Source organism: Pinus tabuliformis, chromosome 9 (genome assembly GCF_031772625.1).
Source record: "Pinus tabuliformis cultivar Carrire ecotype Pingquan chromosome 9, CPIR1, whole genome shotgun sequence".
Classification (NCBI taxonomy): Eukaryota; Viridiplantae; Streptophyta; class Pinopsida; order Pinales; family Pinaceae; genus Pinus; species Pinus tabuliformis.
In genome coordinates this window covers 1,527,953,014-1,527,976,830 of record NC_142307.1, presented here as the reverse complement: position 1 = coordinate 1,527,976,830, position 23,817 = coordinate 1,527,953,014, and the positions used below count along the sequence as shown (strand labels likewise).

The 23,817-nt window shown below is 38.5% G+C and overlaps 1 protein-coding gene across 1 annotated transcript in view; it reads right to left on the bottom strand.

Moving 5' to 3' along the window:
- Positions 1-23,817, bottom strand: part of LOC149154422 (uncharacterized) — a 281,090-nt gene that overhangs the window by 146,578 nt on the left and 110,695 nt on the right. The window contains exon 7 of the mRNA XM_089438498.1: positions 23,187-23,460. Coding sequence (XP_089294624.1) covers positions 23,187-23,460 — 274 coding nt within the window. The remainder of the gene's footprint in view (positions 1-23,186; positions 23,461-23,817) is intronic.

The window sequence follows — 23,817 nt, the reverse complement described above, 5'->3', positions numbered from 1 at the left end:
CCAGAACAAGGTAGAAACAGTAGTTTGAGTAGAGGTGTCATTCATTTGATGGATTTGGTGAGAAATCAAGGGGAATGTGCTCCCTATTCAACTCCTACACTCCACACACGGCAGCCATCAAAGGAAATTCGAATTTGGCACATGAGTATGTTGTTCAGTCTCAAGAAAAACGTTGTCACATCTTAGAAATCAACTTACACACTTGGCATTGGAGCTCCACTTATCAAATTCCAATTTCCTTTGGATCATCATCAGCATGCCACTTGCCATTTCTCTTCTACATTGGGATCTTCACCATTGTTACATTTTTCATTGGGATTGGCTACCATAGTTCTATTTAAATGAAGTCTTTGGCTCTCATATTGCATCTTTAGAGTGAGCGATTGGGCTTACAGAAACTCTACTGGATTTTGTATTCGAAAAGACTTTGGGGTACTATTGTGTTGGTGTTCTCCTTCCATTGCTTGAAGTGATGTTATTTCAATTGTTGTGCTTTACATTCTACATATATGTTGGATTATGCCAGTTATCATTTTTCCACTTGTTTGGATTAACATATGCAAGCTATCTTGTATGGTTTTTGGGTTACAGAAATACTCTAGGAAGAGGAGCACTAGAAGATTTTGGGTGAAATCTCTATTCTTCTCCTCCATTGTATAATCTAATCGTTTTATGATTGCTGACATCTTTTTCCAAGTGTGTAGAAATCTTTAGATTTGGTTGAAGGATTTACTTCGGCATGGGGTAACTCTCCAATAGACGAACTAACTCCAAAGATCAAGAATAGAAGGACCCAATCAGTTTGCCTCAAGGATCTCATCAAACGATTTTGAAAGAGGGAGTTTCCTTTCCTCTAGCCTACTAAGATCACATCAATTTAAATTCAATATTTTTCTTGATCAATATCTTGTGCTTTCAAGGATTTTATTTGCTACCTAGAGCATGGTTTTAACTAGACAAGTATGGAGTTCTACTTGCATGTCTTGATCTAGTTCTTGTACACTAATTGTAGATTATCATTTTGACTCTTTCATGTCATCTTTCCACTCATTTTGGATCTGTTTTGCAGCCTCTTTTGAGCAGATTTAATAATTCAATCCTTGTGGCAGCTTGAGGGAGTTTTCATTTGAGACATTTAACAAGTTATTTGCAGGACCTTTGGAGCATTTTGAGACGAAAATTCAAGGAGGTTGTGAGTATTTGAGTTATCATTTCTTGAAAGGCCGAGTTCTACTTTGAGGGCAGCATCTTTCTCTCACTAGGTTGTGGGCTAGAGGAGGCTTAGCCTCTCTCCTTAGCGCTGAATACAACTCTCTTTGTGGCTGATTTGATTGCTGCAAATTTGTTTCTTGTATTTTCAGATTTTGTCAAAGACTCTCTTGTAGTTGTTACTTGAAGAGATCTAGCCCTTGGAAGTGGCATGTTGTAAAAGACTCCTTTGGTTTCCTTGGGAAGTCTTCTCAAAAGGCTTTTCTTTTCTCTCTTTGTAACCAATCTCTAATAAAAAGATTATTTTTTCTTGTGAGGGAGCTTGGGATTTTTCCCATGGTATCCTTTCTCCCCATTTAGAGGGAGGATCATTGCTTGTGGGTGGACTAATCTCTTAGTTTAGTTACTCCAATTTTCTTTGTTAATCTCATTGCTAAGCTCATTCGTGCATGATTAGTTTCTTAACATAACACTCACATCCATTCTCATTTTAGCATTTTTTTGAGATTGGTTTATGTTTGCCATTTCCATTTCTTGAATACTTGTATTGGGCAATCTACTACAACACATGCAATTTTTCTTGATGCAAGCAAGTATTTTATATTTACTGAGCAAGCTTAAACTAGTTTAATTTATCCATCTACTTTGGTTTCACAAGTCTCTTGAGGACATTGTTTTATCATTGTCAATTTATATTATGTGGCATTATCATTATTGTTGGGTCTTTCTTGTGTCACTCCACTAAAGAAATTTGGCATTGATTTCATTTACTTGCAAAGCAACATATTTGGAACTTGTGGAGCTACATTGAGCTAATTGTTTCACTTTCCCTTTTCATTGAAAGATATTGGTATTGTTTATTTGAGCATTGTCTTTTATTTTGAGCACTAATATCAATACTTTCTTGGAAGCAATAGCACTCGCTCATGCATTTCATCTAGGCATTTTAGTATAAGAACCAAGCCTCACTAAAATTAACCTCCAAGCATAAGCTTGGTTGATAGAAAGTATAGGGAAAAAGACTTTCTTGGAAAGTTCTTCTAACTGGTACGAAGTAAAGTAAAAGTGTTGTGACCCTGCAGTTATGAAGGTGGTTTATCCCCTTGTAGGAACGAAGGCACACGTTGGCTCGTAAAACTCAGGGTACGGGTATAGTTAATGACACATTTGTGCCCTCGCCCCCTCTTTCTTATAATCACCCCAATTTTTACCCTTTGGTAAGAGCTCAAGAGGAGGACTTCTCATTTAGATTAGGCATTTTAGATTAAAAATAACCAAGACTAATTGCATTCAAATCTAGTATAGGTGCATCTCATGCTAATACATCTTATGATTTCATTTGCAATTGTCCATTTTACTTGTCATTATTGAATATTTTATGTTAGCAAGCATTGTTTCATTTTCCTTTTGCAAGTAGAACACTAATTGATTTTCCTTTTGCAAGATATCTCTATATGCTTTGATCTAGGCATTGATTATATTTTAAAGGCATTTTATATCTTGTATCTATTATCGTGCCAACATATCTGTCTCCATTTCAGGATTGCTTTGTTTTCATTTTTTGAAGCATTCTACTTTTGTTTTGAGCAAATATATCTTTCATTCCTGTTGAGAAATTTATCTTAAGGCACTAATTTTATGGTTCTATTATGTCAATGATTTTTATTGCTCATATCATATTTTGTTCATAATTCTTAAAAGTAATCCACTTTCACTTTAACATCTCTCCTAGAACCTCACATTTCTTTTATCTTAGTTTTCCATATTAGGTACCACCCCCCAGAAATAACCTAGGAGATAGCTTAAACGGGGAGAGAGGGGATTTAATGTGACAGCCCCTTCTCTTAGTTCGTTGCCACCACCCACACCTTGTGGGTTTGAAGGTTTTTCTCACTAACTTGTAAGTAGGTGTAGGCCTCAAGGTCAACAGGATCAAAGATTGAGTTATTTCTACCAAGCTACAACGAATAATCTAAGTTTCTAGTCTGAGTTGATTCAATGTTTGGTCAAGCATCTTTTTGAAGTTCAATTTCAAAAAATTGATGTCAAAATTCCTCTGGGAACTCCTTCAATAAATTTGTACTGGAAATTGCAACAATTATGAGTTTGCATATTTTATTGTTGGTATTTTCCATTTGTGAAATTTGTATAGTTCTATAGAGTTTTGAGATAAATTTTGAGTCACAAGTCTTGAATTAAAAACCTTGATATTTTAGCAAAATAATTATAAGGGGTATTACTGTGACATCAGAGCTAGTGTTCCTGCTAGCCTGAAAGGGTTAACAATGGATTATTCCAAGAGATCAGAGATACATAACGTGTAAAACCAAATGGGGGGGTCGTGAAGATCAACCATAGGAGAGCTTCAAACACATCTTGAATGATTTAGCCAAAGGGCAACAAGAGTTATTCCAAGAATTAGATCAAGGATGGCGTGAAATGGGCCAGAAGGTGGATGGAGGGCATCATGAGGTGGCTCAAGCTCTAAAGGAAGTTGCCCAATCCATGGACAGTGGAGCGGAGGGATCACATATAAGCTACAGCCTGTTAGGAGGGGACGATAATTACCATGTTGAAGCTAGTAACTCCACCAATCAGGTAACCCCAGCAGAAAAACATATTTCGTCAAGATGTCTCATGCCCAAATTTGTGGAGAAGCTATCAAAAAACAGCAGAAGAAGGACGAAAGTTTCCAGGAATACATAAGGGAGTATGAGGCAATAGGAGCAGAGATCTGAAATGTTATGTTTTGTTATCAAGCATAGAAGCAAGTTGAGGGACCAGAACAAATGGTGGCAAGATAGTTGGATTTCAAAGAAGGTTAGGAAAATAAGCATTCCTAACTTTCAGTAGATCTACCGGAGGGTTATCGGTAGCATGGGTGCAGAAGTTGGATACTTTCCAACTAAACCCCATGAGGTAATCTAAGGCTATACAAAATGCCACACTACATCTGGATGGTGAGGCACATTAGTGGTGGTACCATGGGCTGATCACATTGGATCACCTCCTACTTGGAGTTTACCGAGAGACTAATCCAAAGGTTCGATACGATGGACCAAGATTTGCATTTTAGGGATCTTTTGCAGCTTAAGCAGATAGGGAGCCAAGTCAGTTCTATTTCAAAATTTTGTAGGTTAGTCATGATGGTTACAGATCTATCCTAAGAACAATTGGTGATGTTTTTCACAAAGGGGTTAGTTGAACCATTATGTGGCTAGGTCAAGGCTTTTAAGCCTAGCACACTACAAGAGGCCATTTCCAGGACGAGAGATATGGAGGATGGAGTACCTAAAAGTAAAGCACCTCCCAAAATCCCAACTTTTTAGCAAGCTAAAGATTAGATACCTCCATGGGAGGAGGAGACCGAGAGAAGCAGGTTGGATCCAGGAACTCGAGAGGAGTTATGATGAAAGAATCTTTGTTATCGTTACAAGGAGCCTTAGGAGCCAGGGCACAGATGCAAGGGAAAGGGAAAAGTGCACTCTGAAAGGGATGAAGAAGAAATGGGACCAATGCAGAATGACGAACATTCTATTTTAGAGGAGCAACAGCCACGAGCAGAAGCGGGAAATGGCACCCTAGCCACACTTTCAGAGTCAAAGGTACCATACAGGGGCATCGCGCCACTGTCCTGATCGACGGTGGATCAACCCACAATTTTATTGACAACATTAATAGCTAGAAGAGGCATCCCAACAAAGGACTTTGGAGGCTTTAATGTAGAGATGGTCGACGATTTCATCATGACATACAATCAGAAAGTCCCAAAAGCATAATTAAAGATGGGCAACTACACTGTGATTAATGATTTCTACCTGGGGAAGTTGTCAAATTTCGATGTAGTATTGGGTGTCCAATAGCTTATCACTATAGGGAAGCATTGGAAAAAACTATCAAACCATGGAGATGGGATTCAATATGAAGGGAGGTCATAGGGTAGTCATGAGAGGCCTGACTCAAAAGCCCCTAAATATTTCTACATTCAAACAAATCACAAGCAGAAGCAGGCAAGAGCACACAGTGTCATCATGGGATACTCAACATATTAGCCCCCAATCCAATTCAGATGAAGGGGGAAATTCGTAGCTAGGGCCAGGTGTGATGACTCCAACAAAGCCTGATCATGTTGAGAGGCCAGTAGTAGTAAATCAAGAGAGCTTAGGATGGTTGTGCAAGACCAAACAGGAAGGGCATCCACAGCTAAGAGGAGTCAACAGTAGGGCCAAACAGCAACAGTGGGACATGGAGGATCAGATGATTAGGGATGAACCAGTGGAAGAAGGCTATTGTGAGACGAATAGATCAACTAACCACCATGATCTCTACAATACACTCATTTATCTCCGTAAGGGAAGTTGGTTTCCCAAGACATCAGTCACTCTTTATAAAACAGCAGTGAGAGATCCAACAAAATAATAGCAAAATAGTGAAGTGGATGGGCCATCATGAGGAGGAAATTGCCCATCGTATTACCCATGGTTTTTGGAGAAGGAAATTATTATTAAAAGGGTGAAGGAGACTAAGGGAGGACACGAGAAGAAATTATTGAGCAAATTGACAAGGAGCTTTTGGGCATGCCGAGAAAAGTGAAAACCCTAATATTTCCAGTTTCAGTGTTGAAAGCCACACCCTAGCCAAAGACCATTGGTTTCAGTGTTGAAAGACACCCCCTAACCAATTATTGTGTTGCAATTTGAAGATCGACGGAGGAAGACAATTCCACAATCCATTATGCAGGTTGAACTCACTGATTTTTAAGGGCCAAGTTTATTATATTGCAGAAGCTAAGTTAGTGATTAACAAAGCCAAGTACGTGGAATTGCTCAGCTAAATTTGTCTTAAATTGCAATATGAATTCATTAATTTGCAGTGGCCAAAATTAGTACAATTGTTGGGTCGGAATTTGCGACCTTGCAATGCCAATTTCTTGGGGTTTCCACTCAGGATGAGTTCCACATTATTCTAGGTTGAATTTGTCTTATTTCGCAGGCTGAATTTGTAGGGTTTTCATTGAGGCTGAGTTGCACATCATTATAGGCTGAATTTGTCTGATTTTGTAGGCTAAATTTGTAGGATTTTTGTTGAGGTCAATTTCCACATTATTCTGCATCAAACTTGTAGGGTTTCTAGTAAGGCCGAGTTCCACATTATCCTAGGTCAAGTCTATCTTATTTCACAAGATGAAGTTGTGATTTTTGATAGGCCGAATTCATTTACTTTTCATTGGGGCCCAATTCCACCATTGCAGGGCCAAAATGCAAAATTCTAGAGCAATCAAGCACTGCTAAAGGGTCGATAAGTTGGTGTGGAGAGGACCAAAATTATCAATTGTGAAGCAGAGGTCGAGTTGATTAATTGATGGGCTGAATTCCATCATTTCTCAAAGGCAAATTTATCAGGCGCCGCATTGCTAGATTGATTGGGGGTTGACTTTCTAAACAAATTGGTGAGTGAATTGCTGGGTTAAGGAGGTCAGATCAGAGACTAAGCTATTTCTCCCGGCCTATAGCAAATAATCTGAGTTTCTGGGCCGAGTTGATTCAATATTTGGGCAAGCATCTTTCAGAACTACAATTGCCAAGTTCCATTTCAAAAAATTGATGTAAAAATTCCTCCAAGAACTCCTTTAATAAAGTATTGCTAGAAATTGCAACATTTTATGGGTTTGCATATTTTATTACTAGTATTTTCCATTTGTGAAATTTGTATGGTTCTATGGAGTCTTGAGATAAAAATTTCATGTCACAAGTCTTGGATTAAAAACCTTGATATTTTAGCAAAATAATTATAAGGGATATTATAGTGGTATCAAAGTTGGTGTTCCTGCCAGCCTGAAAGGTTTAATAGCAGATTATTCTAGGAGATCAGGGGTACATAATGTACAGAAGTGGTAAGAAGAAAAATGGTGAATCGTGAAGATCAACCCTAGAGAGCTTTGAATACATCTTGAATGATTTAGCCAAAGGGAAAAAGGAGTTACTATAGGAATTAGACCAACGATGGTGTGAAATGGCCTAGATGGCAAATAGAGGGCAACAAGAGATGGCTAAGGCTCTGAAGGAAGTCACCTAATCCATGACCAGTCTCCACAAAAATCAATCCAATAATAGAGCGGAGGGATCACACAGAAGCTACAGCCTTTTGGGAGGAAACGATAATTACCATGATGAAGTTAGTAACTCTTCCAATCTGGTAACCCCACCAGTAAAATCGATTTCATCAAGACCATGCCCAAGTTCGTGGAGGAGCCAGCAAAGAACTAGCAGAAGGCTGAAAATTTCCTAAAATATATAAGGGAGTATGAGGCAATAGGAGTAGAGTTTTGAAATTCTATGTAACTACAAGACTATTATCCTATCAAGCATAGAAGCAAGCCAAGGGACCAGAACAAATGGAGGCAAGATAGCAAGATTTCAAAGAAGGTTAGGAAAATAAACATTCCAACTTTCATTGGATTTACCGGAGGGTCAACGAGAGTATGGCTGCAAGTGTTGGATAGTTATTTCCAACTAAAACCCATGAGGCAATATGAGGCCATACAATATGCCACACTACATCTGGATGTTGAGGCACATGAGTGGTGGTATCATAGGTTGATCACATTAGGTCACACCCAGAAACTAATCCAAAGGTTTGATAAGAGGGACTTGGAGCTACATTTTAGAGACCTTGCGCGACGTAAGCAGATAGGTAGCCCAGAAAGTTTTATTTCAGAATATCAGAGGTTAGCTATGACGGATATAGATCTATCCCGGGAATGGTTGGTGATGTTGTTCACGGAGGGGTTAGTTGAACCATTGTGTGGCTAGGTCAAGGTTTTTAAGCCTAGCACACTACACGAGGCCATTTCCAGGATGAGGGATATGGAGGATGCAGTACCTAAAAGTAAAGCACCTCGCAAACCCTCACCTCTTCAGCAAGTTAAAGATGAGATACCTCCTCAGGAGGAGGAGACCGGAAGAAGCAGGTTCGATCTAGGAACTACAATGAAGTGCACTCTGAAAGTGAGGGAGAAGAAGAAATAGGACCAATGCAGAATGTTGAACATTCTAGTTCAAAGGAGGAGGAGCCACAGCCAGAAGCGGGAAGTGGCACCATAGCCACACTTTCAGGAGTTCCTAGCTACAACAATTTCAGAGTCAAAGGTATCATACAGGGGCATCATTTCACTGTCCTAATCGACAATGGGATAACCCACAATTTTGTTGACTCGACATTAACAGCTAGAACAGGCATCCCAACAAGGGACTTTGGAGGCTTTAATTTGGAGATGGCTAGTGATTTCATCCTGGCATGCAATCAAAAAGTCCCAAAAGCAAAATTGAAAATGGGAAACTACACTATAAATGACGATTTCTACATGGTGATGTTGTCAAATCTTGATGTAGTACTAGGTGTCCAATGGCTTATCACTATAGGGCAGCATTGGAAAAACTATCAAACCATGGAGATGGGATTCAATAAGAAGGGATGTTGGAGGATAGTCTTAAGTGGCATGACTCGGGATCTCCCAAAAATTGCTACATTCAAACAAATGGCGAGAAAAAGCAAGCAAGAGCACATGGTGTCATCACAAGATACTTAGCATATTAGTCCCCAATTCAATTCAAATGAAGGGGGAACTTAGCAGCCAAGGTCGAGTGTGATGACTCAAATAGAACATAATCGTGTTGAGAGGTCAGTAGCCGCATATCAAGAGTGCTCAGGAAAGTGGTGCTAGACCAAACAGGAAGGGCATCCACAGCTAAGAGGAGTCAACAGTGGAGCCAAAAAACAATAGTGGGACAAGGAGGATCAAATGATAAGTGAAGGCTATTGAGAGCTCGATAGATCATCAAACCACCATGATCTCTGTAGTACACACATTTATCTCCACTACAACAGTTGGTTTCCCATGACAACAGAGTCACTCTTTATAAAATAGCAACAGGGGATCCAACAAAAATATAGCAAAATAGTGTAGCAGATGATCCATCATGAAGAGTTATGCCCTTCAACCTCACTAAGAATTTTAATGGGAGCAGGGTTATAGGGGTTGGTTCATGGCATGATGAAAGGTAGTAGCACTATTAAATTGGGCAACCTTGAGATGACGCAACAAATTATTTCCAAAGCTTTCAACATTTTTGTTTGCAATCTTGTTACTGTATGGAATTTGCTTGAGGACAAGCAAATTTTGGGAAGGGAGAATTGTATTGTTCATTTCTAACCCTTAGAAGCGAAAGGAGGTTGAGCCATAGCCTATCTAGATCCCATGGGCTATTGACAGGAAAATAAAGGGGTAACCATGATAAGTTAAATAATAATTAAATAAAATGGGTAAAAACTAACTTTCAGAAAATTAAGTGAACCATGGTATTACCCATGGTTTTCGGAGGAAGAAATTATTATTAAAAGGGTGAAGGAGATTGAGGGAGGACACGAGAAAAAATTATTGAGGAAATTGACAAGGAAGCTCGAAGTTACCGAGAAAAGGGTAAACCCTAATATTTCTAGTTTCGGGTTTGAAAGACAAACCCTAGCCGAAGATCCTTGGCTTCGGTGTTGAAAGACACACCTTAGCCAAGGTCGAGTTTATTATATTGCAGGTGTGTCTTTCAACACCTGCAAGCCAAGGTGTGGAAATCCATTGTGCAAGCCAAGGTCGTTGATTTCCAAAGGTCGAGTTTATTATATTGCAGGTGTTGAGTTCGTGATTAACAAAGCCAAATATGTGGAAATGTTGGGCCAAATTTGTCTTAAATTGCAGTCCATATTCATTAATTTGCTGGGGACAAAATGAGTACAATTGTTGGGGCCAAATTTGTGGCCTTGCAAGGATAATTTCGTGGGGTTTCCACTCAGGGCGAGTTCCACATTATTCTAGGTAAATTTTGCTTTATTTGACAAGCTGAATTCGAAGGTTTCTATTGAGGCCCAGTTCCACATCATTCTAGGCCGAATTTATAGGGCTTCATCTAAGGTTGAGTTCCACATTATTCTAGGCCAAATTTCTAGGGTTTCTACTGAGGTCGAGTTCCACATTATTCTGGGCCAGGTTTGTCTTATTTTGCAAGATGAATTTGTGATTTTCGCAAGGCCGAATTCATAAGGTCTTCATTGGGGCCGAGTTCCAACATTGTTGGGCCGAATTACCAAATTCTAGAGCGATCAAGCAGTGCTAAAGGGTCGATAAGTTAGTGTGGAGAGGACCAAAATTAACTACTGTGAAGAAAAGGTCGAGTTGATTAATTGATGGGCCAAATTTCCTATTCCGGTTACCGAATTCCATCATTTCTCAAAGGAAAATTTATCATGGCCCACATTGCCAGATTGATTAGGGGTCAAATTTCTAAGCAAATAGGTGAGAGAATTGTTGGGTTAAGGAGGTCGAATCAAAGACTAAGTTATTTCTCCTAGGCTACAGCGAATAATCAGAGTTTTTGGGCTGAGTTGATTCAATGTTTGGGCAAGCATCTTTATAAAGTTCATTTGCCAGCTTCCATTTCATAAAATTGATGTAAAAATTCCTTCGAGAACTCTTTCAATAAATTGGTGTTGGAAATTGCTTCATTTTCTAGGTTTGCATATTTTATTGTTGGTAATTTCCATTTGTGAAATTTGTATGGTTCTATGGATTTTTGAGATAAATTTATAAGGGATATCATAGTGGTATTAGAGTTTGTGTTCCTACTAGCCTAAAAGGTTAACAGTGGCTTATTCCAAGAGATCGGGAATACATAACATATAGAAAGAAGAAGAAGGTCTGAGAAGAAGAAAAAGACCAGAAGAGGGATCGTGAAGATCAACCCTAGGAGAGCTTCAAATACATCTTGAATGATTTAGCCAGAGGGCAATAGGAGTTACTCCAAGAATAGGGATCGTGAAGATCAACCCTATGAGAGCTTCAAATACATCTTGAATGATTTAGCCAGAGGGCAACAGGAGTTATTCCAGGAATTAGACAGAGGACGACGCGAAATGGCCTAAACGGTGAACGGAGGGCAACAAGAGGTGGCTCAAGCTTTGAAGGAAGTCACCCCGTCCATGGCCCGTGTCCACGAAAATCGATCCAATAATGGAGCAGTTGGATCACATAGAAGTTATAGCCTGTTGGGAGGTGGCGATAATCACCATGCTGAAGCTAGTAACTCTGCCAATCCAATAACCACACCGATAAAATTAATTTCGGCAAGACCTCTGGTGCCCAAGTTTGTGGAACAGCTAGCAGAGAACCAGCAGAAGAAGGACGAGTTTTTCCTAGAATATATAAGGGACTATGAGGCAATGAGAGCAAAGATCCAAAATGCTATGTCACTCCAAGACTATTGTGCTATCAAGCATATAAGCAAGACACGGGAGTAGAACAACTGGTGGTAAGATAGCAAGATTTCAAAGGTTAGGAAAATAAACATTCCAACTTTCAGTGGATCTACTGGAGGGTCGACAAGAGCTTGGGTGCAAAAGTTGGATACTTATTTTCAACTAAACCCCATGAGAGAATCTAAAGCCATACAATATGCCACACTAAACATGGATGGTGAGGCACATGCTGGTGGTAACATGGGCTGATCACACTGGGTCACGCACATATCACCTCCTACTTGGAATTTATAAAGAGACTAATCCAAAGGTTTGATAAGAGGGACCTGGAACTGCGTTTTAGACACTGTGCATCTTAAGTAGATAAGGAGCCCGAACAGTTTCATTTCATAATTTCAGAGGTTACATATCTATCTCAGGGCCATAGTTGTTATGGTTACATATCTATCCCGAGAACGGTTGGTGATGTTGTTCACAGAGGGGTTAGTTGAACCATTACATGGCTGGGTCAAGGCCTTTAAGCCTAACACACTACAAGAGGCCATCTCCAAGATGAGGGATATGGACGATGCAGCACCTAAAAGAAAAGCACCTCTCAAGGGTCGAGTTTATTATATTGCAAGAGTTGAGTTTGTGATTAACAAAGTTGAGTAAGTGGAATTGATTGGTTGAATTTGTCTTAAATTGTAGTCCAAATTCATTAAATTGCTAGGGCCAAAATTAGTACAATTTTTGGGGCCAAATTTGTCTTATTTCGCAAGTTGAATTTGTAGGGTTTCTGCTAAGGCCAAGTTCCACATCATTCTAGGCCAAATTTGTCTTATTTCGCAAGCCAAATTTGTAGGTTCTTCACTGAGGCCGAGTTCCACATTATTCTAAGCCTTATTTGTCTTAATTCGCAGGATGATTTTGTAGCATTTTTGCTGAGGTCGAGTTCCACATTATTTTGGGCCAAGTCTGTCTTATTTTGCAAGTCGAATTTGTGATTTTTGCAAGGCCAAATTCGTGATGTTTTCACTAGGGCTGAGTTCCACCATTGTTGAGCGGAATTGCCAAATTCTGCAACAATCAAGCAATGCTAAAGTGTCGATAAGTTGGTGTGGAAAGGAGCAAAATTAACCTTTGCGAAGCAAAGGTCCAATTGATTAATTGTTGGACTGAATTTCCTATTCCAAAGGCCGAACTCCATCATTTCTCAAGGGTAAATTTATCAAGGACCACATTGCCAGACTGATTGGGAGTTGACATTTTGAGCTAGTTGGTAAGCGAATTGTTGGGTTAAGGAGGCCAGATCAGAGACTGAGTTATTTCTCTCAGTCTATAGTGAATAATCCAAATTTCTAGTCCGAATTGATTCAATGTTTACTCAAGCATCTTTCCGAAATTCAATTGCTAGGCTCCATTTCAAATAATTGATGTAAAAAATCCTCCAAGAACTCCTTCCCCTAAATTGGTGTTGGTAATTGCAACATTTTTTTGGTTTGTATATTTATTGTTGATATTTTCCATTTGTGAAATTTGTATGGTTCTATGGAGTTTTGAGATAAAATTTTGATGTCACAAGTCTAGAACTAAAAACCTTGATATTTTAGCAAAATAATTACAAGGGATATTACATTTTATCTTGTAAGTAAGTCTTGTATTTGATAAATCTTTGATCTTGTGTCTAATGTATGGAATGCATTGTTATCTGGGGTTTTTCTATTGTTAAATTTCCACTGTTCTATGCTATCACAATCATTTAGCCCAATTCTTTCTTCTATTAGCAATCACTTTTAAACCAAATTTAATCTTCCAATAACAATGAGCAATTGTAGATAGAACAGTAATTCAAATGCGCTAGAACATAGCGAAGAACATGAAACAAGAGAGACACAAGATTTGGTCAAAGACCAAGGTAAAACCCCATAAGGGTGAAAACCCTTTCAAATTCTTCTTCTATTAGATTGTCATCAAATGTTCAGCAGAGAGATACAATGTTCCAATTCAATAATAAAGAGTCAAAGTCAATTCTTTGACTTATCCAATAATTCACTAACCAATATCCAAGAGATGAGCCCAAAAGTCAAATATGGTCAAAGTCAACAACAGTAAACCGCAGTAAATGATGCTCTAACCAGTCAATGTTAGGCAATCAAATTATCAAAGAGCCTCCAAAAAGTTCAATCTTGGCAGGAGAAAGTTCAGCCTCTTTTGTTGGTCAAAGTCAAGTCAAAACAGTCCCAAAAGTGCCTCCAAAACTGGTCAATGTCAAAGCCAACTATGCGGTCAAGTAGCAGCTTCAAATCTTCGGTCAACTAAGGTCAAAGTGCCCAAAAAAGTTCGTCCTCCTTGCCAGATAAATTGGCCTCCAAAACAAATGCAAAATCCCAAGTCAAAATAAGTCAAACCAAGCTCAAACTCCCAAACGTCAACGTTGGTCAAAATCCAAAACAGAAGTAGAATTCAGCGCAATCAAAAAGACTCTCTCTCCTCTTTGCACGTGTGAAAAAGACCTGCAATTTTCAAAGTAGTCGAACCAATAGATGAATAGAAGATCTGTTGATGTGATGCTCCAAAATGATGTGACAAATGATGTATTTATATGCTTCGAATTAACTTGCTCAAGCCGACTTGCACTTTTGTCTATTTGTGGGTTTTCCATTAAAAATACTATTTCCCCTTGACCAAATTAAATTCTTCCAAGGGAAAAGAGGGACTTCTCTGGATGAGGAAGGTTGTCCAAAGGAAGGAGTTTGTCCCTAAGTTACCAAATTAACATCTATTGTGCCATTTATTATTCAATATCAATTGTATAGAATCTAGTTAATAACATTGTATGCATTACTCATGTATGAAATATGAATGGCAATCCCCTTGGTATATCTTTGTAATAGCTCTCCCAAGTGACCTTGATCCCTCACAAAAATAATTGCTAGGGTTTCAAATCAGGGCTTTGAAACTCCCTTACTCCTTACCAAGTTTTAGTCAATCTTTCACCTCCATAGACTCCATCATCCCAAGGAGTAGGCATTGGCCTTGTCATTTTGGTGATCACTCACAAATTTAACCCTAAAACTCAATTTTGATCTCCTTTTATGACTTTAAACCCCCTTTAAGGTCAAGCTGCAAGCTAGCGTTAGGGCACGAGTTGACCTAGAGAGGGAATTTGGCCTGGTGGAAGGATTCAACAATAGGAGTCTTGATTGCCTCAAAATCAACTCCCTTTACTAGCCAATCTATCCATTTTACGGATGATTTCTCTTGCCCTAGGTAGTTTTTGCTTTAAGAAAGTTTCCCAAGGCTTCAACTTAGGGGTTTGTTGAAGGTTTCTTTATCCTTTTAATTGCTAGTATTCAATGTTGCGAAACTTGTTCTTGGCCTCTTGATTCTAGGCAAGTCCAATTGGCTTGCTATCTCTCAAGTTCTAAATCAATTGTACCCTAGTAAGGCGTTATTAGAGGATGTGAGTTGCCTTCCTTAGTTTGTTGAGCAGCGTCCTTAAGAAGAGTTATCCTCCATGGGCGTCTTGTCACCTTGATCCTTGAACTTAGCATATTACTCATAGGTGACCTATGTAAAGGGAAGCCTCCCATTGGTGAAATTCCATAAAGAGCAGGAGGAAGTGGTTGTGGTGACAGTGGGCCACACCTCATTGTTATCCCTTACTCTAATTTTTGCCTTGTAAGTTACCTCTTCACAAGGCCTGCTAGATTTCGAGGCAACAAGAACCATTTTGGATGCCCATGTTTTTAGGTTAGGTGAGTTTTGTAATTGTTGCCAAACTGTAAATTTTGGCATAGCATGTGTGGGTTCTCGTTGTAGGAGTAGGTGCAGGAAGTTCAATATTGTTGATAAAGTCACTGACGATTACCTGCACTGGTAGTTTGACGCTTAGTTGCTAAGGAGATTTTAGTGTAAGAGAGCTGTCAGATTTATTTTGTTTTGTTTATTAAAAAATGGTGATTCTTATTCAATATGAAATTGAACATTTCAGATATCCCCCACATATATATATGTGTGTGCGTGTGTGTGTGTGTGTGATTGTTTATCGTGCATAATAAAAGTGTTGCAAAGTTTGTTTGTATATCTTCCCTTTGTCTCTCTCTATTTTGTTACTATTAAAATTGTAGCTAAGATAGGTGTCTTTGCATAGGCCTTGTGTCTAGGCATGCAAAAGATATCTTTAAAATTTACTTATTTCGGCATTTTTTTAATTCTTCCTAAGTCCAAACTTAGGAAAAGCATGATAATTAATTTAATTAGTTATTATTGGCTTTGTAACTCAGATTTCTAAAGTTTATAACTTTGAAAATTAATATTTCCATTTGACAAAATCAAAGAAAGTGATAAGATCAAATTTTGGCCTTTGATCTTTTCTTTGAAGATATCAAGGAGGAAATAGGGTTATGAGAGAAATTATAAATTGTTGGAATGAGTGGGTGAAGGACACATTAGAGATCACATCGAGTGAGAGAAAAGAGGGCCAATTTGAGTATGAAGCATGAAGGTCAAGTTGTTGAGAGAAGGTGGTGTCATGTTCAGAGAAAGAGGGGTTATAACTTGTCCATACTAAGCATTGAGAGGGGCCAAACCCTAGGTTGTGTTTACAGGAGAGAGCCGAGTATTGGAGCCAAGTTTCCGATTGGAAGAGAGGTCGAACCCAAGGATGAGATCTGCTAAAGAAAAGGGGTCGTATCTTGCTAGAGAGAGGTTGTACTTCAAGTCGTACCATTGTAGAGGAGATAGGGAAATTTTTGCGGCTAATCTTTATCAAAGTTGAACATGTGGAGTCCCTCTCACTATACCACATCTCAAATATCTTGGTGTAATCTGTAAATTGTTGTGGAAGTTCCACTTGAATAGTTCATCACAACAAATTGGATGAAATTACCAAAATATTTACCATTAACATTAATTTCGTTTAAATCTCAATTTTTTTATTTACTATTCTTTATGCTTAAATAAATTAGTTGAAATGTGAGAAGCATAGAATAGAAAGATATACACACACCATCCACAACAGACAAATTTTGTCCTAGGAAACCCTTATGAGAGAAAACCCAACTAGAAGGTGAGGCTACTGCACTCTTTTTCTCGAGTATGGAAACATGCAAGCACAAAGAAGAGGTACTCTCTATGGAGTTACCTAAAACCTATGGCCTATAAGGCTGCTACAAAACCTTAACCCCCTCCATTCTACTCTCTAACTTTGGATTCCCAATTGCTCTGCTCAACTATGGAACAAAATACAATAGCATAGAATGGAACCCCCACTCCTCCTAGTGGGTTGATATTTAACATAGCTCAATAGCCAACTAGGGGTAAGGTTTAACTCTCTCAACCCTCAACTAGATTTATGGGTGTTTCTTAGAGTCTTCTTCAAAGTGCACACATGGCTAGCCCCATATGCATAAATAACAAATGCTAACATGACATCTAGCCATACCATGGTGGTCAACACAGTATGTCAACTCACGTGAGGTATAACTTTTGCATCATTGGAAAGGTTCCTTTTGTAGATCAACACCTCAAAGTCCGACACTAAAGCCAGAAAGTTTTGATCCCAAAAAAGTCATTTAATGCCTCAAAATGGCTCTGAATGGTTTCAGACCCCAATTCTGCAAAATGGGGCCCATCAACAAAAATGACCCTACTAGCTAATCCCTCCAAGTTTTCCACTCTAAAAGCATCAAGATAGATGAAAATAATATGATGACCCAATGCAGATCACTGTGATTCTTGAGGAACTAACTACTCCTCCTATAGAAACTTCGAGTTGGAGAGTATCCTTGTCTTCCTTCTTATCATTTTCACCTAAGTAACAAGACACACCCAAACAAGGCCCATGTCTTGTATCCTACGTATCAAACACATGCCCTTATTGTGTCCCCTGTTAAAAGAGGCCCATAAAGACATGTTTTCTCTTTTGCTTGAGTTCATTTCACTCAACAGGTTCGAGGTGTGAGACGTTTTGGAGTACATATGAGGGTTCTTGTGAAGAGTTAGAAGGGTTCCAAGTGTTGGGCAAGGGGATTTTTCCATCAATCTTCAATTTTTTACCCACAGCAGTTCATTGTCTTCTTCATTACACAGAAACCATCGCTCAATCATCAAGGGCAGATCGAAAAGGTTAAAGAAAAGGGAGGAATGATGTTGTCCCTCCTCCATTTTCTTTAGGGTCTGCTAGTGCTCCATCTGTCGGAAGTGGGGCTGCAACAACAACTTCAAATGCTGAAAGAACAATGTTTTAGCCAGATAGCAAGCTCGAGAGAAAAATCTGTATGATTAATTTTGTATAATCATCATGTAAAATTGCAAATGTTTTACTTTTTCAATTCTAAAAAGACTTGAATCTTTGTCTATCTTCCATTTCGTACATGTAGCTTACTAAATTATTATTATTATTATTATTATATATATCTATATATATAAAATATGTCCTTTGTGCCCTATTTCCAGGGTCGTTGTATCGTGTTTCAGACACTTGTATATCTGTGTCCTGTGTTATTATGTCATTGACTTAGCTTTTCACAAATAGATTGATGAGAAACTCACATGATTTCTAATCCTAAACTGAGACAAATACCAACCTCGTGCCCTAGAATCTACTAAAAAGTTTCAAGCAAATAGTCCCTCACATCATAGATTTTCCACATGGCTTACAATTCAATTTTTGTTACTATTTTCCATCTTTACATTCACGAAATTGTCAAAAATGGGTCCAATGCCATTAGCATATCGGCAAGGCAAATTTCAACTTCAAAATTCAATCTTAGACACAAAAAAAAACAAAAACAAAAAATAAAAAAGTGCTAGTAATCAACGCAAATCTACAAAAATTGTTCTATGACCCATGAAAAATAGATAATAAGAGGCATAACTCCAATAAAAGCTATTTCCACAATGGAATTTTAACAAATACTTGAAATATAAATTGTACAAAGAAATCAATTCCCAATCCAAAACAAGGGTTCTTTGATTGCAATGAAACAATTGTTTGGCACTCCTAAGATCAATGTTAGATGATGATAAATTCTTTTGCTCTCAATCCTCAACTGGTGCAGAGAAAGATGACCCAAAAACTCAGATTTTCAGCATAAATACATGGTTTTCTAGATCCCAAATGATTTTTTCCTATCGTGGCACAAATTTTCATAATAATGTGATGTCATGATTCTTTGAAAAGTCTTGATTTTTAAAAGGTGAATTTTTTAGAAGATTTGGAAATCGTGAAAATATCACCAATATTCGCAACATTGATGTCAAGTATGGGAAAGATTCAAGATGTGTTAATTTTAGGTATGCTCTATGCTTAGAGCAATTTATTTCAATTTTCAGAGTTAGTTCAATATCTTTTCCAGATTAGCAATCACATCAGCATTAAAGTAAATTGCAGATAGAACATAAACATAGATCGCAGAAGACAAGAGAACACAAGATGTGGCGCTAGCCAGGGACAAACCCCAATGTGGGGAAACCCTTGATCAATTCTTCTTATATGTTCTTCAATAGTTCTACAACACAAATCAACATTTTGACTTATCTAAATACGAGCATAGATCATCTCTAAGAAAATGATACATGAGGTAGCTGAACTCAGTTGAAGACATGCTACTTCAATTGATTCTCCAAGGTGACTCCATCGCCTTGCTGCACCTATCGTTGTGCTTCTCCTCATCATCATGCTACACCTCACCATGCTGCACCATGTTGCTCCCATCATCACTATGTTGCATGTCATCATGCTTCACCAATCATGACTGTACCATGTACTTGTTGCACCAAGTATTGTTGTCCCAAGTATTGATGCACCTTGCTGCACTATGTACTTTCTGTCCCGTTTGCTCGTTGTACTAAGCACCATTGCCTAGCTGTCCCATTTGGCATGCTATACCTTGCTGTTGTCCTAATGAGTTTGCAACACCATGCTTTTGCTGCCGTCCCATGTCATAGCTGCTGTCCCAATTGTCCCTTTGCTGCCATGTCATAGCTGCTGTCCTATTGTGCCTTTGCTGCCATGTCATAGCTGCTGTCATATTGTGCCTTTGCTGCCATATCATAGCTGTTGTTCTCTTTGCTGCCATGTCACCATACAAACGTTATTGTTTGTTACTTTATTACAACTGTAATTTCTGGGACTGGTTAGGGCACACAATAGTCCCTAACCATCCTCAAATCTTGGCCCAGAATTGCCCTTATGAACTGCAACCTATGCTAGTAAGGCTTCTCTCCATTCGTGCTGTTGTTCTGGGCACTGTACAGCACCAAACACTTCCATGTTGTCCCTGTTTTGAAGTGGTTAGGACTGCGGCCTACCACAGTCCTTGCTGTCACCTACAACCCTCTTCAAAACAGAGTTCCTTACCTTGTTTGCTGCCCAACAGACCTGCGTTTAGCCTTAAACACATTCATCCTTCTTGCTGTAGCAACCGGCCTTCAAAACTGATCCTAGAAGGCTCCACGCTGCCTTCTTTTCCTCGCTGGAATGCTGCCTTAGCTGCGGCCTAGCAAGGTCCCCTTACTCGGCCTGTTACAAGAGAACAAACCTCAAAACATCCACGGCTTGACCTCCTTAATCTCCTCTATATCACGTTGTCCCAAAATCTCCTTTAGGACAACACTTAGGCCTCTCCTCCATCAATGGGTTAGGAGTTAGGGCATCACTTCTAGGTCATGCGTAGATTATCTAGGACTTCGGCTAGATCATGTGTAGATCATGCTAGGGCTCCTTGCCTACTGCATCTAGGACTTCTAGAGACCAGGGTAGCGAGTAGCCCTCCTTCTTGACTGCGTCTAGGGCTCCTACTAGGGCTCCTTATGATCTGAATTTAAACAGAAACGCAACAAATTACAGATATAACCATACATATAGAGATGCGGCAGAAATAATACTTCATTTCATTACTGTAGAATACTGAAATATGCTTACAAAAAAATGGAAATAAACTAGCTAGGGCGATGCTAGTTTATATCTGAGAAGAGATGTGGCGGCTACATGCCTTTGAACTATGTTACAATGAGGCTCGAAGGCCTATTTATTGTTGAGAAACAATGGAAAACCCTAAACATCCAAAAACCTAACCCTAGAAGATGAAACGCCAAACTGTGGGCCCTGTTTGGGTAAATTGGTACATCAACTTCTCAGGGTCGTAACTTTGGCATATGATCTTCGTTTGACGCGCACAATATCTCGTTAGAAAGATCTATCCGAGAACTACAACTTTGGGAAGACCAACATCGGTCCATGGACACATGTTGCTCCCAGTTTTCCCAAAAAACGTCGTTTAGGGCCTCAAAACGGCTCCGGAAGTTCAGGCCCTGAAAAACTGCTAAAAATAGTAAACTATGCTACAAATAAGGAAACTGAAAAGTTGAAAGAAACAATGGTGGGGGTCCAAGTGGACTTGGCAGGTGGCCACCAATATCCACCTGGATCACCTTACCTTCTGCGTTAGGTCTTCCTCTCTTAGATTTCTAGAACACTAAAACCCAGAACAAGTGGAGAGAAATCAAGAGTGAAGTGTGTGTAGAAATGACTATCAAGTCACCTCTTTTTATACTAAAACGTTGAGCACATGTGGGTGTTATTTAGTTGCTGGCCGACCTTGAAGAATTGTCCCATAACACAAATAGATTCATATCTCCATGAATACTTATCGGAAACGGATGATCTTTAAATCAATCCTACACCTCTCGATGAGAGGAATCCAAGAAAAATATCAGCGGCCATAAATAAGATGACCCACATGGAGTTTGGCCTTAGTTGGCAATTTTAACAAGATGGCAATCCAAGTGAACAATGAAAGTTTCTCGAGTAAACAGCACGTATTATTACTTTGTTAAATAAGTATTGTGTAATCTTGTCACAGACACCTTTGTAGCTATATATATGGAGCACTTTTTGGGTTATAGTTCCCAGGATAGTGACCCAATTTGGAGAGTTGATCGCATATTCCACAAGAATCAAGAAAAGCAAAATCTGTGATATGTTTCATCTAACACTTAATCCTAACAAGTGCCAAATACGACTTCAATATGACCGTTTAGGGTTCATCTTGAGGTAAATTTGTTCCTTATTAAATTTCCAATACTGACTCCTCAAACTAGAGATACAACAATTTAATTGTTATTCCAATTTTGCCACGGACATTTAGTTATGGTTCATAGGGCCTCGTCAGTGGTCACACTTCACTACAGCTAACAATCATGATTATCTCACATGTAAGCAACTATTTACATCTAAACCTATGTGTTTTTCCTAAGTTAGACTTAGGCTAAGTTAAAAAAGCAACTTAATACATGAACAAGTATCCTAAAGAGACATTGGGCGACTTCTGCATGTCTAGACACTTAGGCCTGTGCAGAAGTACATGCCCGAGCTACAAACATCAACAATCACTTCTGATTAGGTAACAGTGTTAATTATATCGTATGGCTTTAAATTCCTAACTGTAGCACTTTATTTACCATGCATTAACATAGAGCTAATAATTAACAATAGTTGAACGGATAGAGTCCTAATATGTCCCTTTTTACTATATCAAAGTCCTGAATGATCACATTAGAGATAAAAATTTAATTGTGGTTCCAAATTAACCATGTAAGCAACTATTCACATGTAAACCTGTGTGTTTTTCCTAAGTTAGACTTAGGCTAAGTTACAAAAGCAACTTAATACTTCAACAAGTATCCTAAAGAGACATTGGGCGATTTCTGCATGTCTAGACACTTAGGCCTGTGCAGAAGTACATGCCTGAGCTACAAACATCAACAATCACTTCTGATTAGGTAACAGTTTAATTATATTGGATGGCTTTAAATTCCTAACTGTAGCACTTTATTTACCATGCATTAACATAGAGCTAATAATTAACAATAGTTCAACGGATAGAGTCCTAATATTTTTTACTAATATCAAAGTCCTGAATCATCAGATTAGAGATATAAAAATTTAATTGTGGTTCCAAATTGCCTCGCAGCCATTGATTTATGGTTCCTAGGGCCTCATCACACTTAACTGTAGTTCACAATAAAAAATTGTTAAATCAAATGTAAGCAACAAACTATATGTGAACCTCTGTGGATGCATGCTTGTAGTCCAATACATCTACAACAAAATACTTCAATATGTGGGAGGATAACTATACATATAGGCACACTGACAAATTATTGGTCTGTCATATTTTCTCTGCTCATAGTCATCTTGTAAATGTTCACAATCATTGCCTATGATTATGTCACAGTTTTAACTTTTAACATTGGCTGGCATTAAAGGTTTAGTTGTATCAATCCATTTACCATGCATTGTCTTATAGATGACAGTTAACAGCGGTTTAAAGGTATAGAAAGATGGCACAATGGACTCGAACATGATTTGCTGGAGCATGTCGTCTCCTGTGCTTTGCCATATTCACACACTTTGTAGTATGTATGACCGCTCAATATGCATTACAATAAATGAAAAAACATAACTGCATTTTTACTTGAATAGCATGCAGTCTTGATTTTAGATGTAATAATGATCATAACATTTATAGAAGCCCACAAACCACATAGTCCCTACCAGAAATCTAAGTTAACCATCATGGACATTTGCCAATATATTATACAGAGTGGCTTCAAATGTAAGAACCCATCATCATAGAAACTCGTATCAAAGAAAATTGTGTGGTCTAAAAATAATTGCTTACAGGTGGCTGTATTCATGCTTCCCTTTGCCTGACTGACAACTTTGTTTCCATAGTTCCCCTTGATATGGGACTGGAAATCTTTAGCATCAATGCAATCATGATCAACATGCCTGTGTGAACGACAAGCAATGGGCCTTCTGCATCCTTCCCACATCCGGCAACTAAGCTGGCTAGCAAGTTTAACTGCACATGGATAGTGAAAACTACACTGACATTTCTTAACTCGGCAACCCAAAGTAGCCCCAAATCTTCGACAATCTGGATCCTTACAGAACTGAATTGTTAATATAGCAATAAACAACTGTTAGTAACTTCAACAACATACACAAAAATATCTTTTATTGTCATTATGAATAGGCAAAAATCTAATCTAACAGCATCTCAACTTACAATCCATATATTTATTTTTATGAAGCAGGAGAATGCCTACAATATTCAGGGCTACCAAACTAGCCTCTATTGATACGATCCATAACTTTATCATCCATGCATTAGGAACACAACTAAACAATGTTTTCAATGTGCTGAGATAAACTTCCAATTTAATTAACCTATGAATTTTGTGCACTCTAACCAATCTCATTAACTTTTCAAAAGGAAAACTTATACAGGAAAAATCAAATTACTGCAG